At 41.4% G+C, this 14762-nt stretch overlaps 1 protein-coding gene across 4 annotated transcripts in view; it reads right to left on the minus strand.

Annotated features, from left to right (window-relative positions):
• The window catches only part of ZNF326 (zinc finger protein 326), a 37721-nt gene extending 25271 nt beyond the window's left edge, over positions 1–12450 (minus strand). The window contains exons 1-5 of one of the 4 annotated variants that reach the window (XM_038541427.1): positions 12292–12450; positions 9892–9936; positions 2931–2966; positions 2724–2835; positions 197–602 (exon numbers count right to left, since the gene is read on the minus strand). In XM_038541427.1, coding sequence (XP_038397355.1) covers positions 197–602; positions 2724–2835; positions 2931–2966; positions 9892–9936; positions 12292–12307 — 615 coding nt within the window. In that variant the 5' untranslated portion in view covers positions 12308–12450. Of the gene's footprint in view, positions 1–196; positions 603–2723; positions 2836–2876; positions 2967–9891; positions 9937–12291 lie in introns of those variants that run through there. The other 3 variants (XM_038541428.1, XM_038541430.1, XM_038541429.1) reach the window with 3 other exon arrangements.
• Between the last annotated feature and the right edge of the window lie 2312 nt (positions 12451–14762).

The following is a 14762-nucleotide window of genomic DNA, read 5'->3' on the forward strand; positions in this document are numbered from 1 at the left end:
CATCTTACACTGCCACTTATTTTCTGAAGTGCTGGAAAAACTTTTACAGGCAACCTAAGAATTATGCTTATGATTCAGCTTTTGCTTTAAAATACACTGGGATGAACAGTGTTTATTCTAGATGAAAACCATGGTCTTGAAAGGGTTTAAAAGAGTGACTAGTGAAAAGAATCTGAAAAGATTCTGTTGTACTTACTCCTCGGCCTCGGCCTCTGCCTGTTGATGGTCCTCCAAAAGCATCATAGTTTCTGCTTCCAAACGTACTTTCAGGATAAGCAGGCGTTCCTCTCCCCCGAGAGCCTACAGGTGCAGGCTTCATATGGGGTGAAGAAAAACTGCTGTAGGAAGAGTAATTCTCTCTTCCTCTGTCCTCCATAAACCCAGGCCTCAATTTTGAACGGGAGTAAGGTGCTTCCCAGCTAGACCCGCCCTGGTTTCTACCTCCGAAAGAGTCAAGGCTATTCCGGTAGGAGCTCTCAAATCGACCACCATAACTACCTCCGAAGCGGCTTTGTTCGGGTTCATTAAAACCATAGCCAGATCTGTACAGATCTCGCCCACCCAGAGAAGACCTGGAGTCGTAAGACTCATAAGGTCCAAACCTGGAAAAGTTGCACAGTGAGGGAAAAAACAAAAGTAAGCTTACTAATGTTAGACAATTCAAAAGACAAATTATCAGATGACATTTATCAACTAAAATTCATTTATACCATACTGGTTTGCACAGTTCTACTTTTATTCACACCTGATTAGGGCTGGGCAGTTCAACATGAGACCAGATAGAAAGCTATCTGAGTCAGTTTTTAGATATGAATTGAGGTAAGTAAACCTTAGCTTAAAAATCTGCTTTATAGCAGCTTTTCTATTTTATTAAGATTTGTCTGTCAGTATTTAAGCCCAGCCCTAGTCTTGGAAAAAGTCATTTACTAAAGTTCACAAACTACTCAAACTTTCTTCGAATCCATCCCTAGTAATGGAAAATATCAAATATTTACAATATTTTGGCTTTCAATAGGGACACAAATTGAAGACTACACCAATATAAGCTATTTGTGACACAGAAGAGATCCGTTTGCACCCCTAATAATCTATATCACAAAACTGCTTCATTGTGTCTATAGCAGTCAAAATTTGGAGAATTATCTCTGGTTAAGAAAATTTTATATCCTGCCCAACTTTGGGTAAGGACAATAATCAATCCTCAGTTACTTTCCACTTGTAGACTAGCAAATCTAACAAATCTAGAAGAATAAGCACATAAAATAGAACATAAAGTAAAAGACCACCAACATATACCCTCTGCATATAAATTTTCAAGGCAGATGAGAAAGAATACATTTTATGTCTTCAATAATTTAAAAAATTATTTCCTGGCAGGAAATTATCACATAAAACTACTCTAAAAAAGGGGAGCACACAGTCTCCTCAAGGTTTTAATAGAGTCAACAGAAGACACAAATCATCTTACTTCTCACAAATCCAAAGCATGGATTACAAAAGTTGCTTGATATCTTACAACATAGTTTTATAAAGGCCCACAATTACACAGGAGATAAATGATAACATCTACATAGTTTATACACATCACATTTACAATGCAATAGGGCAATAACGGATATATTTAAACATTTAAATGTGTTACATTACTTCAATTATTTACAAACCACTAAATAGAATGTACTATTTACTTCTGAATTCTGGTAACCATATAAAAATTATTTCTCCTCCCAACTCTTTTTTAAAACATCTATCACATAAGCAAAATTGTTGTATCTTTTTATTTTCTTGATTTTCCTCTACTATAAACCATAATGGCACACTTGAAGCAGAAAGAAGGAATGTAAAGCATCTTTTGGTCCATCCTTAAGGAATCCGGTTCCTTCAACTTATGAAGAAGGAGGCTAGTTTCAAGTGTTTCCTAACTAGTTATATTTAGTAAAAATATCTGTGCCTCAAAAGGTACACCCCCTTTGCCTGAAATGTAGTTAAACCTAAGGTCTATACTTAACTAGTGTTGAGCTTTACACAGTATCAACAGTAAAATATAAAAATAATATAAACTCTAGTGCATTAAAATAAGTGAAGCTATAGTATTCAGAGCTTTGATACAATGCTCCTAGCTAGAGCACAGTGTTTTTGGCATAAGGAGTATCTGCCAATAAATAACCTAGACATGAATTTAAAGAATGTTTTATTATTACAATAAGCTCTTACTACAACTTACTCTGAAATTAAAAGAATAACTATCTTAAATGTTTCTCAGAAACTGAATGTTGCTAGACTGGTTCATTTAAACCCATTCCAGTCAAAACCTGCTTTGCTGCTTTACAGAACACCCTCAATTAAAATAGATACTTTTAAAGCTCATAAAGAAAAAAACTTGACAAAGAATATTTCCAGTAACATTTTTTATCATTTGTTCAGAACATTCTGAATGATAAGGAATTAAAAATAAGTAAAATAAAGGGTTCACTACCGAAGATGGAAAATCTTACTCTATATTAATATGAAAATAGCTACTTGCAGTTTTCCTAAAATAATGTCTGCCAGTGACCCTGAGATAATTTTTATAACCATTAATTAACACCTTTATACATTTAAGGTGATTATTCAATACCAATATTGAAATTCAAGTATCATAACATGCCTAAGGAATACTTAAATTAAAATATCCAGAATCTTATAGTTATCTAATTATTTGGCCAAGTGATTAAGCAATTTACCTGCTACCCCCACCACCACCACTGTGATTGTCCATGCCATATGACTGGTTTAGGTAGGAGTCCATGGATCTTTGACCCCCATAGGATCCATGGCCATAGTCACGGTCCATCCCTATAAAGAGTTTAAAAAGAAAAAAATTAAATGTCGCTCACCTTTACTGGCACCCAAAAGAAGAATTTTTAGATAAATATCCTTGAATGTCAGACCTCCATATGATCCGGGGCCATAATCACGATCCATTCCTACAACAGAGTCAATAACAAAAGGTCAGTAAGATATACCATTCTCCTTGGGAATTTTGCATAAAACACAAGATACTCACACCAATTGTCTGAGATACTAATTCATCATTAACATTTAAGATAAACTCATACTAGACATGGAAGGAAAAAATTCACAGAGAATAATCTACTGAAAAAACAGATTTGCTAAGAAAATTTAATTGCCCAAAAAAACATTATCAACTTAAAAAAGTTCTATGTCAGAATTATTTTCAATTTAACCAATATTTATTTGACAGAGTACTACTTACAGGTTCTATATTAGAATTACATAGTATGTAATCAATAATAATTCCAATTCTCAAGAAAAGTCAGCATTGACTATTGTCAAAAAGAACAATTTTTGTTTTTAGTTTTTGCATCTAACTGCTCTCAAAATGTCAAAAACCCAGAGGCAGCCACATTTTCAACTCGCCTAATTTCAATTTGTTCATAGATTAACTGAAACAGACATTTTTAAAAAGTAAAATCATGGAGTGGGGGCCAATTTACGGTACTATGCCTTTAAGTAATAATGACAATAAACATTTAAATCCTCAAATACTAAGAATAAAAGGAATGAATGTGAACTCTAGCAATGCAAAATACTCAAAAAATTCTAGTACATTAAGGGTACTGAGTATATTTTATTAAACTGCAATTCCACATACATTCCAACCTCTAACATGAAAAATACAACAAAAGTAATAAAATGAATTTACAATTATAAAAATGAAAAAAATTTCAAATCTTTTAGAATGTGTCCTATAAAACTTTTCAAAATCCTTCATTACCACCCTCCCCAAATTTTATGTACTAATAAATACAATAGTATAGAGAGAGCAAATACCTTTATATTTTTTAAACACTAAATTACAATCACTTAAATATTTTTGGTCCTAACAACAATGACAATAATAATGACAACAGTAACAACTTCACAAAAATATGACTCAGAATCTTGCAACTTTAAAGCTGGAAGCAACCTAAAAGATAAAATTCAATTTAATCTTCTTATTTTATAGATTAGGAGCTAAAATCCAAAGGGATGAAATGATTTTCCCGAAGATCAATAAATATCCACCCCTCTAGCTTTAACGCTGTTGCTTCTATGGGAAACGTTTTCCTCTAATACTTCCAATATCTGCTCCCTGAAATATTCTCATCTTTTAAAAGTACATTTCAAATACTAACCCTTTCAATGATACTGTCTCAGTTGAGTATCATCTCTTTCTTCTAAATATCTACACGTCTGTTGCTCTTATATAGTGCTTATGATACACTGCCAAAAGTAACAGTACTTTTCCTGCCAACGATAAAATTTGAACTTTCAAGTAAAATTTAGAATTTTATAATGCTTGTATGTACCAATATGCATGAGAGCACAAAAAGTTTATCAATATACAAAAAGTATCAACGAGCTCTTTTATCTTGTATTTTTCAAACTAAGACTTCATATGGGGTGTATAATTTACATTTTACAGCACATCTCAGTTCTAATCATCCCCACTGCGAGTGCTCAACAGTCACATGTGGCTAGTGTACCATGTTCACAGTTCTAGACTAATAAAACAGGCAATTATTTCTCTTTAGAGTTGCTAACCTATGTTATCTCAGATAGAGGGCAATTTTGAAATTGAAATAAAATTTTCAAAATAAAAAGCCTTCTTCTAAGCTTAAGATAATCTTAAGGAGTGCCTCAGGTGGCTCAGTCCGTTAAGCATCCAAATTGCTTTCACCTCAAATCATGATCTTGGGTTCAGGATATTGAACCTCACCTTGGGCTCTGCACTCAGCACAGAGTCTGCCTGGGATTCAGTTTTCCTCTCCCTCTGCCTCTCCCCTTCCTTCATGTGTGCTCTCTCTCTCAATAAATAAATAGAATCTTTTTTAAAAATAAAAAATAATAATAATCTTAAGAGTTAGGTTCAGTTAGGTACACAAAGCAAAAAGTCTTGTATTTTGTTATTTCAGCTAGTTTCAACTTTGAGCTCGCAGAGATTGCCTTTGGATACTAAATCCTTTTGTTTTTTAGTCAGTTTATTTTTATTTCACTATGGAGTCATAAATTACTAATATTTATTGAACACTGTGGAGTACACAAAAATTAGGAGAAAGAACTGCCTTTACCTAGCAATGACTTTGGCTTATTGTTCACAGTACTGTTACTATTCAGTTAACTAAAAAGAAAAAAAGGGAAAGTCTTTATACTTCATAAAGTGTGATTAGAGGAATACAGATTCTGTAAGATGACCGCTTATATATAAACAATATTCTTCCAGGTCACCAAAAGAACTTAAAAATCACTTTAAAAAATAAAACTGTAGGGCAACCAGGGTGCTCAGTGGTTTGGCGCCGCCTTCAGCCCAGGGCGTGGTCCTGGAAACCCGGGATGGAAGTCCCAAGTCAGGCTCCCTGCATGGAGCCTGCTTCTCCCTCTGCCTGAATCTCTGCCTCTCTCTCTCTCTAATAAATAAATAAAATCTTTAAAAATAAAAATAAAACTGTAAGAATATAACATTGTATCTTTACTATTAAGTGAAAGTAATTCACTCAAAAATAAAACTGACCTAATATTTTAAGACAAATCTATTCTATGTTTTGATCACTCTAATCATACAAATAAGCTCAACAAATGTTAAAACTCAGTTACAACTAAATCTTAAGGAAGGAGGTGAGGACTATAATAAAAACAACTGACTCAGGATCAAAATAATTAACGAGTTATGTGACACCAGGTCTTGAATGGGACTTTTCACCATTCCCACGCTACCAGCATCCTGCTACATGCCACCAGCATCTCTCACCTACATTACAGCAATAGCCTCCTAACTGGCTTTCCTGCTTCCACTTTAACCCCCTGTTTATTCTAAGAAAACAGCCAGAATAATTCTGTTAAAGTTTAAATCACGTTCAACGCTCAGTAACTTCTTACTTGCTTCCATCTTATTCAAAGTAAAAGCCAAAGCATTGTACTGAACAAGGAAAATTTTGCTCTAATTGGGGACATCTGACCACATCTGAAAGCACTTTTGGTTGTCACAACCAAAGGGCAAGTGCTGCTTACATCAAGTGCAAAGGCCAAGGATCCAGCTAAACAGTCTACAATGCGTAAGACATTCCCCACAACAGAGAATTATCTAGTCCAAAATGTCAATACTGCTGAGGTTGAGAAATCCTGCCCTATATAATCCACTTCTTAACTTCATCATCTACTATTCCCCCCCTTATCACTCCACTCCAGGTATACCAGGCCCCTTGCTGTTCCTAGAATACAGTTAAGTATGCAGCCATTTTGGCACCTGCTGCTCCATCTGCCAGGAATGCTCTTCCTCTGTATCTGCACTTCTCAATCCCTCCACTCTTTCAGGTCTTTATTTTCTATCATCTCTCAGATATAAACAAATTACCTTTAATTTTCAATGCCTCAGGCTACAACTCACCACTCTAACCTAGTCTTAAGACTATTCAGCAAAAATCACCTGCTCTAGTCAAAACATTCTTCTTAAGTCTAGGGGCTCCTGGGTGGCTCAGTTTGTTAAGTATCCAGGTCTTGATCTCAGGATCATGAGTTCAAGCCCCATATTGGGCTCCACGCTGGGCATGGAGCCTACTTAAAACAAAACAAAACATTCTTTTTTTTTTTTTTTAAAGATTTATTTATTTATTCATGAGAGACACACAGATAGAGAGGCAGAGACACAGGCAGAGGGAGAAGCAGGCTCCATGCAGGGAGCCCGATGTGGGACTTGATCCCGGGTCTCCAGAATCATGACCTGGGCTGAAGGCGGCACTAAACCACTGAGCCACCCAGGCTGCCCAAAACAAAACATTCTTAAGTCTCTCTGAGGCACAATGTACTCAGCCCTACCTTTATTTCTGCTTTCCCTCTATCTGGAATACTCTCCCTTTTTTTGTCTGCAATTTACATAAAAAGAGTTACTATGAAGCAGGAAGGAAACATGGAAACACTAGAAACACAACTTTCTTCCCGAGAAATGGTGTGGAGGAAATCTGGAACTTGATATGCTTTCCAGGACCTTTTACTTCATCTTAGTCACGGGAAAATACAATGCTAACAATGAATTATAGTGTGGCTTCATTTGGTAACTACACATCTTTTACTTTCTACATCTTCTTAATAAGTCTTTCCCCAACACACACCTACCACCACCACCACCCCTCTCCTCCATTTTTCCCCTAAGCAATTATTACCATCTAACACACGATATGTTACTTTATTTTGTTTACCTTATATTTCATCCCACTAGACTGTATACTCTCCAGAGGCAAGAATATTTATTCATTGCTATATTGCCAGCTCCTAGAATAGTATCTGATATATAGCATTCACTCAAGAAATATTTGTTAAATGAAGTCAAATTATATCTCTGAAATTAAAATCCTCATTTATAAAATGTAGATAACCTAGACCTCAAAGTATTGTCAATAATGCTCTTTAACCAACAGTGCATTCCAAAATCATTCAGAGTACTTTTTCATGACATGAACAACCAAAGACCACTTGTCTAAAAATTAAGATTCAAGAGGACCAGAGTATGAGAAACATTCTGAAAAAGCTCTCTAGGGGAATCTAACAATCTCAGTGTTGGAATTTAAATCAAGAGGAAAAAATGAAAGTGGTAACATTAGTAAAACATTAATCCCCAAAGGCGTATGTACCCCATGTTCACTACAATTTTATTTACAATACCTAAGATATGGAAACAACCTAAGTGCCCAGTGAAGGATGAATGGATAAAGAAGATGGGGTATACATATACAATGGAATAGGACTCAGCCATAAAAACAAATGGAATCCTGCCATTTGCAACAACATTGATGGACTTTGAGGGCATCATGCTAAGTAAAGCAGATTACAAAGAAAGACAAATACTGTATGATTTCATGTGCAATCTAAACAAAACAAAACCAAGCTCATTGATACAGAGAACAGATTGGTAGTTACTAGAGCGGAGGATAGAGGCGGGCAAAGGGAATCAAGAGATACAAACATCCAGTCATAAAAAAGTAAGTCATGGGGATATAATGTATACCATGATGACTACTGATGGTAATACCTACTGATGGTAATACCATACTGTATATTTGAAACTGCTAAAAGTAAATCTTATGGGGCACCTGGGTGACTCAGTTGGTTAAGTGTCTGCCTTCGGCTCAAGTCATGATTCCAGGGTCCTGGGATCAAGCCCTGCCATCAGGCTCCCTGCTCTGTGGAGAGCCTGCTTCTTCCCTCTCTTTCTGCTCTCCCCTACTTGTGCTTTCTCTATCACTTTCTCTGTCTCTCAAGTTAATAGACAAAATCTTAAAAAAAAAAAAAAAAAAAAAGAATTACTGTTTTCATTTCCCAAGTTTAGGGTCTTTAAAATCCTAATACCTAAATTTCTGAAGTGGCTATTTTAGCTAATTTTCCAGTTTTGTGTTGTTTTTTAAATTTTATTTTTAAATAATCTCTATACCAAATGTGGGGCTTGAATTTACAACTCTAAGAAGCAAGAGTCACATGCTCTATCAACTGAGCCAGCCAGGCACTCCTAACTTTCCAGATTTTAATCTACCTAAGTGTGGATACAAATCAAGCTTCCTCTGGTAATTTTATTATGTCACTCTCCTGTTCAAAACTGTATCCTTGGCACCTGAGTGGCTCAGGTGGTTAAGCGTCTGCCTTCAGCTGGTGGTGTGATCTCTGGGTAATGAGACGAAGCCCCGCATCCGGCTCCTGGCTTAGCATCCGGCTCTTGGATTAAGTGGGGAGTCTGCTTCTCCCTCTCCCTTTGCCTCTCCCCCTCCCTTTGCCTCTCCCGCAAAACTTGTGCTATCCCTCAAATGAATAAATACAATCTTTAAAAAAACAAACAAACAAGAAAATGGTTCAGGGAACCTGGCTGGCTCAGCCAGCAGAGCATGCAACTCTTGATCTTGGGGTTGTAGGTTCCAGCCCCAGGTTAGGTGTAGAGATTACTTAAAAATAAATAAAAGCTTAAAAAAAAAAAACTATTCTTCAGCATTCAATATATACTGACTGCTTCCTATATTTTGAGCCTTTTTAGCTCGTATCAAGTACAAAGTTTCTCTAAATTCTTAGAGATGATACAAAGAAATTAACTGGATTGTAATCAGTTTTATAATGAAAGCACAGCTAGCTTTATTTAGTAGTATATTTGCTTCAGTTTTATTTTGTAAATATATTCTATACAACAGTTGAATTTTCCATTTCCCTGGCAATTAGGATATCTACTTCCACTCTGGGGTCTTTTTTTAACCTCACTGAATTGTTCCACGTATTTTTTTTATGTTATCATCCTATCTGGCAGAGCCTTAACTTCAAAAACTGTCAAAATAAACAGCCAATTGTATTCTGCATGCCTCTTACGATTTTATCTACCTCGGTAGTCACAACTCTAAAGTCACGCGTAAATCAATAAATATTCAAGCTTCTTTATGTGCTTCCTCTAGACAGCTCTTTATATACTAACACATTTCAACACATTAAAGCAAATGACCTCAAAAACAAGGTCAAAATGCATTACATTAGAGGGAACATAAAACCAAGCCAATAATCCACTTAATCTACATTATTCAAAGCCTCTCATTCAGCAAAAATAACTCAGCTAGTTTCTTGTAACTCATCACTCAGAAGGTAGTCAAGCCCTAGAATAAATTAAATGAATCATAATTCAAATAAAACAAAGAGTCAAACTAATCTGAATAGCCCTAACCTTTTCTGATTCCAGATGCCTGGTTCAAATACATAACAGGACAATGTGAACATGCAACACAATGATTGAAACAAGGGAGAACTGGCTTTTTACATTATGGGCATGTAGAGAAGAACTGAAATGCATTCCCTTAACATACTTAAGAGCAAACGAAAGAGGATACTCACCATTAAAGCCCTGATAAGTATTTCTGCAAGCAGAGTGTGTGTAATCTATGAAGACACATTTAACAGAAAGAAATTAGTACATTATTAGCAAAAGCCTGAAATTACATACTCATCTATTCAAATCAAACACAATTTTTAAAATGCTATTAACTCAGTTATCTGCAAAAATGGGATATAAATAATTACAAATATTTCACATGGGAAAACATAGATCTCTTTCTCTTCATTATCTCCCCAAGAGGCAGGTTTATTATCCAAATTATGATAATGTAAAAATTAGCTTATAACACCTGATATATAATAACTACCAAGAGGAATCCAGTATTGATTTATTCAGGGTAACAAAGAGAATGTTGATAGATTATGTACCAAAAATTGCAAAATGGGCTGAGAACTGACTCTATGTAGCACATAATTTTTTCAGAGTTAATACAGTTCTTGTGCCTATTTGCTCTCTAAAGTTTTCAAGATCTTATTTGAGACTGCATATGCACATGCGTATATGTGTGCCTGTGCTGTATCTACCCAGGATGTGCCATCACCGAAATCCATATTGGCAATTTCCGTCAAAACTGACTTGGCAATTGTTAAATCCCTTAATTAATGTTACCAATAAATTAATAAAGGGCAGGAAGTGAGTACAGTGCTCACAGAATCCAGGTACACTACGCAGGATCAGACTCCGATATATTTTTAGTCAAATTCCACTCCCAAATATAGCAGTAAAGATGAAGAGGAAGCAAGAGAGAGGGGGAGTATTCTCTCACAGACACTGTTTATAATTTTTATTACTGACATTGTTTGGAATTTTAGGCTCATGGGGACAATAGAAAGCACACAAACCAAGTTTCATTTCTGTTTTTCAATTCTCTACAGAAAATGGATTCCCTGGGGAGGGGCGGGGGGAGGGGGGCCACTCCCATTGTTCCCTCCCCCCACCTCGGGAGCTTGCCCGGTGCCTTGGGTGTTGGTACTGTCAACAGACGTTAGCACGAAAACACAGTAATACATTCTTAAAGTTTCATTCCCCGCTTGGGCAGTTCGAATTCATGGTTTAAAGGTATTTATAGCAAAAGGAGTCAAAGTTCAACCAAAACAAACAAAAAATACCAGAGGGTGCTCCTCCTCGGCGCTGACCTTCCTACTATTCCGAAATGATTTTCAAGGATCCACAGAAGGGCTATCCTCCCAGTACCCCTTCCTACGCTTAGGGCTGGTCTAGCTTTAACTCTTTGTGGCATGAGACCCAATCACAGATCCAAAGATCATGTGGTCAGACTCACAGGCTGAGATCACACTAGATAACGAGGGTTAAGTAAAACAGGGTTCGGGTCGGGTTTGGGGCTCACAACCAGCCCGTCAATCTGTTGCATCAGAAACGGCTGGTCGCTCAGGGTGAGGCCGGGCTTCACGGTGCAAACCCTCCCGTGCCCTCTCCCTGATCCTGTCCTTGTGGCCGCGCCTATTCTATCTTGACACCAATTCCCATAAAAGTTAGGCGAGGTAGGAAGGCAAAGGGGAGGCCCAAAATCCACTCTCCGTTGTGAGCCCGAGAACATGGTTTCAAGAACTGGCGTGAGAGACACGCCGAAAGGAACCGCTGAGAAAACCCGTGGGTTTAAACGGCCGGTCCCACGCCGTCACGGAACCTGAAGGGCGCGCGGCGCGGGCGCGGGCCCCGGCCCCGGCCCCTGCCCCGGCCCCGGCTGCCTGGGGCCCTGCCCACGCACGGTCCCGAGGGAAGCCGCCGCGGCTCCCAGGACGGCGCCCGCGCGGGGCCGACCTCCGGGTGGGCCGGGCGACCCCCGGGCCTCCGCTCTCCACAGACGGCGCCCAGCCCTGTCGCTCACCGACGCCCTTTAAACTCGCCGGAAGCGGAGGCGAGAGGACGGGGCTGGGACCGAGCCTCGGCCAATTCCACCCCGGGCGAGGATTTACGGCAACGGACGGGCCGGGTCGCCGCCCTGCGGGGGCGAGACCGCGGGAGGCCGGGCGGCGGAGGCCTCGCTCGGCCCTCGGCGCGACCCCGGCGAGTGCAGGCGCCGCGGCCGGGGCGGGTCCGGAGCGCGAGTCCGGGGCCCGGGGCCCGGGGCCCGAGGCCGTGGCGCCCCGGGCGCGCCCTTCCCCGCGGCGAGGCCGGCCCGGAGCTCCGGGGTCCTCGGCGGCCGCGGGCGCCGGGCAGGCGCGACAGGGCCCGCGGGTCCCCGCACAGGCCGATTCCGGGCCTGGGCCTGGGCCTGGGCCTGGGCCCGCGGCGGGCGGGCGGGCGGCCTCCGGGCCCGCAGAACAAAGCCCACACGGCCATCTTGAGACCGTAAACAGACCCCCGGGGCGGCCACCCCGCCTCCCGCCCGCCCGCCCGCCCGCCCGCCGCGGCGACCAGCCACAGGCTCCGCTTACCGTCCTCGAAGTCCATGGCGGAGGCTCGGGGCTCACGGGCTCGGCGGCGCTGGGCTGAGCTGTGGCCGGCGGCGAGCACCCGCGACCCGCGGCTCCTCACCACCAGTCCGCGCGACCGAGAGCGGCGCTACCGGCCCGGCAGCCGCAGGCCACAGAGAGGCTGGGGGGCGGGGCCGGCCGGCGCTGCCTCCGCCGCAGCGCGGCCCGCGATTGGCTGGCGCGGGCGGGGGGGGCGGGCCGTCGGGGGGCGGGAAGCGGCTCCGCGGTGGCGCTCGCGGGTGCGGACCCTCCCGGAGCCGCCGAGGAGGAGGGAGGGAGGTGGGGACGGGAGCGCCGAGGAGCGCCCGGGGTCACGGGGACCGCGACCTGGCTGTTGCGGAAATTCTGGCCGCGGCCCGCCATGTTTGATCCTGGCAAGAGCGAAAGGATCGGGTCGGAACACCTTCCTCCTGCCCGAACTACTAAACCACGTGCCGACCTTTCGCTCTTTATTGGCTGGTGATGACGGTACCGAAAAGGGTCAAGCAGCCACGGACTTTCGGCCGCGGAGACGCGGGAGTCCCGGACGCTCTTCGCAACTGCGTGAGCCCAGGAGAACAGATTGCCGGATGGGAGATAATCATGGGAACGATCCAAGACAAGCTATAAGCAATTTCTGAATTTTAGGGCGCCAAGTAAAACTGTTGTAAGAGTTCAAAGACTGGGAAGATTTGGGGCAGAAGTCAAAGTCATCCGGAACTTGGAGAACGACCATGCGCAGACACCAGCGCCTCCCGGCTTTGCGCTGTTGTCACTTTGGAAATAGTGGTGGGGAAGTGGGAGGAATTATTCACCCTCAGGGCAACGTGGAAAAAGACAACTGTTTGTTCATTGTGACCCTGGAGCAGCTTAACTCTAGGTTAAATTTTTTTTTTTATTTTTTTATTTTTTTAGTAGAGCAAATAATGTCAACAATGAGTTGATCACAGGATGGGAAACCATGAATCAAAACCCTCTTCTCTTCTTTGGGGTCCGATCAGCTGCTGGAACCAGGTTCCCAGAAGGCAGCCTGTTGGAAATAGGACTGGAGGAAAAATCCCGGGATACACTCTGTGTATTACTGGAGCCCCAAATCTCGACAGGGCATTGTTTCTTCCTCCTCCTCCTCCTCCACCCTGATTGATTCACCCAGTTCTCCGCCCTTGTTTTCTTCTTTCTTTTTTCCTGCTATACATGTTCTGTATTCACCTGAGCTGAACATGTTGAAAACCGAACTCATAATTCCCCTCCTCAAACCTGCTTATCCTCCTTTATTCTTTCATCTCTGTTAGTGGTGTCATAAGCAACCACCCACTAATCCTAGCCGGAAGCCTGCACAATTCATCTAGTTGAGACACAGGCCTCCCTCGTCCTCCCTCCCCAGTCCAGATGAAGTGCTTCATCTGCTTATTACCTCTTAACATTTCTTCAACTTGTTCCCTTCTCTCCATTCCTACTGCACCACCTGCAGTACCAGTACTACTCTCATTCTCTTTCTCCCAAACTATTGCCGTAGCTTCCTAAATAATTTCCCTGCCCTCTGGCCTTGACCTTCTCAGGGTTCTCAGGGCTGCAGTGCTCTGAACACCAATCTGCACATGTCCTCAAACATCTCTATTATGGATTAGGTCAAGGCCAAGCTCTCAACCTAGAGTACCTGCAGCAGGATCTGGCCACTGCCTGACCAGCCATCTTCCTACATTTCTCCCTCCTCTTCTCTCATACTCTCTTCCTTCTGGGGAGCAATTGTAAGTCACTTCGCAAAACATCCCTAGGCTTTTTCATGCCACTAAACTTTTACTTACACTTTTCTCTCTGCTTATTATACCACCCAGTTAACCCTACTCATTCTCAAAACGTAGTTCTTCCTATAAGAAATGTTCCAACATCCCATCCCTGCACCCTAGGCCAGTACTTCTCAAATATTAATGTGCATATGATTCACCCAGCAATCTCATTAAAACTCAGATTCACATTCAGTCAGTCTGGACTGGAGCCAGAGAGTCTGCATTTCTCATGCGTTTCCAGGAGCTGCTGCTGCTGGTGGTCAAACCATACTTGGAGTAGCAAGGCCCTGAGCTAACCTCTGTTATCGCACCATCTCCCTTGCATGAAATACTCTGGCTTTATGTCTACCCACAATAAAAGTCCTTTGATATTAGGACCAAGCCATCTTAGTACATCCTAAGCGCTGAGCCCATATGTTTATCAAGTCTAACTGAGTTTTCTTGATGTTTTTAACTACTTTTTTTTCTTGGTATCATGGCAAAGGAATGGTTTGTAACCTGTGGTATTTAGGCCTTGTTGTGAGTATAAAGAAATAAATAATTAGGTCACTATTTGTATTTTTGTGTTAGGTGCATGTGTGTGCATGCACATGCACACACACAACCATACACACACACAACCATACACACACACTCACTCTCTCTCCTTTCTCTCCTGAGAGAGAA

The sequence above is a fragment of the Canis lupus genome, chromosome 6 (genome assembly GCF_011100685.1).
Source record: "Canis lupus familiaris isolate Mischka breed German Shepherd chromosome 6, alternate assembly UU_Cfam_GSD_1.0, whole genome shotgun sequence".
In the NCBI taxonomy this organism is placed as follows: domain Eukaryota; kingdom Metazoa; phylum Chordata; class Mammalia; order Carnivora; family Canidae; genus Canis; species Canis lupus.